This window comes from Oryzias melastigma, linkage group LG1 (assembly GCF_002922805.2).
Source record: "Oryzias melastigma strain HK-1 linkage group LG1, ASM292280v2, whole genome shotgun sequence".
Lineage (NCBI taxonomy): Eukaryota > Metazoa > Chordata > Actinopteri > Beloniformes > Adrianichthyidae > Oryzias > Oryzias melastigma.
Window position 1 is genome coordinate 9,625,679 of NC_050512.1, and position 2,721 is coordinate 9,628,399.

Genomic DNA, 2,721 nt, shown 5'->3' on the forward strand with positions numbered 1-2,721 from the left:
TTAATCGACTATTAAATTAGTCGTCGACTATTTTAATAGTCGATTAGTCGTCGATTAGTCGACAAATCGTGGCAGCCCTAATCCACAACTACTCTCCATTGGAGTATAGTGTAAACTAAAATCCTAAATATCACCCTGAAATTCCCAAGAATTGTTTACATTCATTTCAAATTTGTTATTTTAACTGCATGTCACCTTAAAGCAAACTGCAATGTAACAATCAATGACTCAGCAAAACGTTTGACACTTACTTTAAGGTTTAACAAGATATACTGGTTTTATTTACCGGTACCTGTTAAACCATTCATTTCTTAATCTTACAGATCTTCAAAAAAATTTTAGAGAATCTGTTTGCTCTTGTAAGCCCAAACATATGTCAGCTAATGCTCCTCAACAAACCCAGTCACCACCTCATCTGCTCATAAAACCTTTTGCGAGTTTATCTGGAGCACTGGAGGCCTCCTGTCTGCTCTTTTCTTTAAACTTGAATGCTATATAGTTTTTTATTAGTAAATGAAACAATAATCATCAAAAAGTATTCCTCTTCAAATCCAAAGACCATCTCCGATCATCTATTGATCTACTTTCAAAGCGTTCCCAGTGGTCTTTTAATTATGATTATGCAGTTCTTAGCCAAAATCCAAAAACCTGTTTCGTACATAGTTTCAGCAGAGTGGCAGGAATTCTTTTGAAATTTGCCTCCGAGCTGTGGCGAACAACCCTACCTACTATTCCCCTCGTTGCTGAGAGCTCCCTATTTACACTTACAAGCCCTCACATGGTGCAAAAAATTGGTGACCAATAATGGAGCCATCTACCCAGATTCCAGCTCAGACGAGGAAAATGAACACATACATGCATCTAGTTGTCTAAAATAAATCAGAATGGGGGAAAAAGCAGGGAGCTTGTGCCCCCCCAGCTTTTTCCAACTGCATCTTTGCATCAGATTCACAATGATTTGAATAATAAAATAATTGATGAAAAAGATTATTTTCTTTTCTATGCCAGAACATGTCAAAAAAACAGAAAAAGTCATTTTCAGTGGAGTGGATGTTTAAGTGGCAAGGAGTGTTTTTTTTGCTAAGAAAAGGGACAAATAATTCTGAATTTTAAAGTAGGGTCCTAAAGTTTTGAATTTGTATTCGTTCTAATAAAGAGAAAAACTAAATTCCTCGGGGGCGTTCTAAGTTTCTCCCTCCTTGCTGTGGTTTAAACGCTATACCTCAGTGAACTCTTTAAATATAGCATGACAGTGATTAAAACAAGTTGTTTTTTTTAGGTTTTAAAACAATAAATCAACACATAACATGTAATTGTTAGCTAATACATTGACATAGTGAATGAATGAATGAAATGGTTTATTTCAAGCAATCAGGTCACAATACATACATAACATAACACTTGGGGAATCACAAGTAGATCACTTGAAAGGGAGTGGAAGGAAGCGAACTTATATAATCCCACCCTGACTCGACCATACCATGTTCTTTACATGAATTATCAATATCCGGTTCAGGACTTAATATCAAATATTGATAAAATCAGGCTATTAAGGATCATTCATATCATTAATATAATGTAATCAAGTTTTAAAGCATCCACGACAAATCATTGATATTAATCAGTAAAGAAAATTAATACCATAGTGATTGTAAACTTTTCAGTAATCATTACTACATATTAAATTAACAATAATCTAATATTCTCATTGAAAAAAAAGACAATTTGTGCATGAATTATGATAATACAAAAATTAATAATTAAATCATCTTCATTTGCGAATGCAGTAAAAATATTCCCATAAAGAAAGGCAATTAGTGCAGATTGTATTAATCAAAGAATGATTATAGAAGTAGAAACAGTAATAAGTAAAAATCATCTTCATTAGTTGATGGAGAGAAAAAAAAAATTCTAGTTTAAAAAAAAAATAAAATTTGTGCAGATTGTATTAATCAAAAAATGATTATAATAACAAAAAAGAATAAGTTGGAAAGAAAAGGATCAAAAATTTTAGCAGAAAACAATGCTACATCACAGCTTAGGACAAGGGGTTTAAAATGATAATGTCTTCTAAAGGTTTCTGGAAATGTGATGCCTCATAATAGAGGCACTATTTAGTTCTCAGATTGTTCATTTTTACCATCAAACTTTTAAAAATTGGGACATTTTCTTTGCAGATTACTGTCTTCTTTGGGTTTCATTTCAAATTGTATCTGTTTTTTTCCTATCTTTTTTTTCCTCAAAGGGTGAGAGGGACAGGTTTTTTTTTTTAAACCCCAGATATTCTTCACAATTGGATCTCCTCTTTCATTGCAGGATGAAAATGCGGCGGCACAAAGTGTTCCTGCTGTGCACGGTGGGTCTATGTGTCATCTCCTTCCTTCACTACTACAAGGCCCTCCATTACGTCTCCCTCCTGCGCGAGCTCTCCGCTCCCTACCCCAACATCAAGTCCTTCATCATGGTCTCTGGCTTCTTCTGGAGGGAAAAGGGTGCGTCTGCCACCCCGCTAGTACCCGCCTCGGCCGACGATGACCCTCGACTGCCTGTGCGGCGTAATCCGGATGCCAAACACAGGGGGGGAGGGGCGGGTTCTCTTGGGAGCCAAAGAGATGAAGAGTTGGACATAAACGAGGGTCCAGAAAGACCTGGAGTTGGGGACCATCTGGGGCTTAGGGTGCCGGAACCTCCTCATCCTTGGGAGAAACCAGAGGAAAACGA

The 2,721-nt window shown here is 36.3% G+C and overlaps 1 protein-coding gene across 9 annotated transcripts in view; it reads left to right on the forward strand.

Annotated features, from left to right (window-relative positions):
• mgat3b (beta-1,4-mannosyl-glycoprotein 4-beta-N-acetylglucosaminyltransferase b) overlaps positions 1-2,721 on the forward strand; it is a 55,268-nt gene that overhangs the window by 40,644 nt on the left and 11,903 nt on the right. For 8 of the 9 annotated variants that reach the window (XR_004948046.1, XR_004948057.1, XM_036212439.1 and 5 more), the window contains one exon: positions 2,317-2,492. Coding sequence is in view for 7 of the 9 variants with exons in the window: in XM_036212321.1 (XP_036068214.1) it covers positions 2,317-2,492 (176 nt within the window). In the remaining 2 variants the exon portion in view is untranslated. Of the gene's footprint in view, positions 1-2,316; position 2,721 lie in introns of all 9 variants that reach the window. The other variant, XM_036212370.1, reaches the window with a different exon arrangement.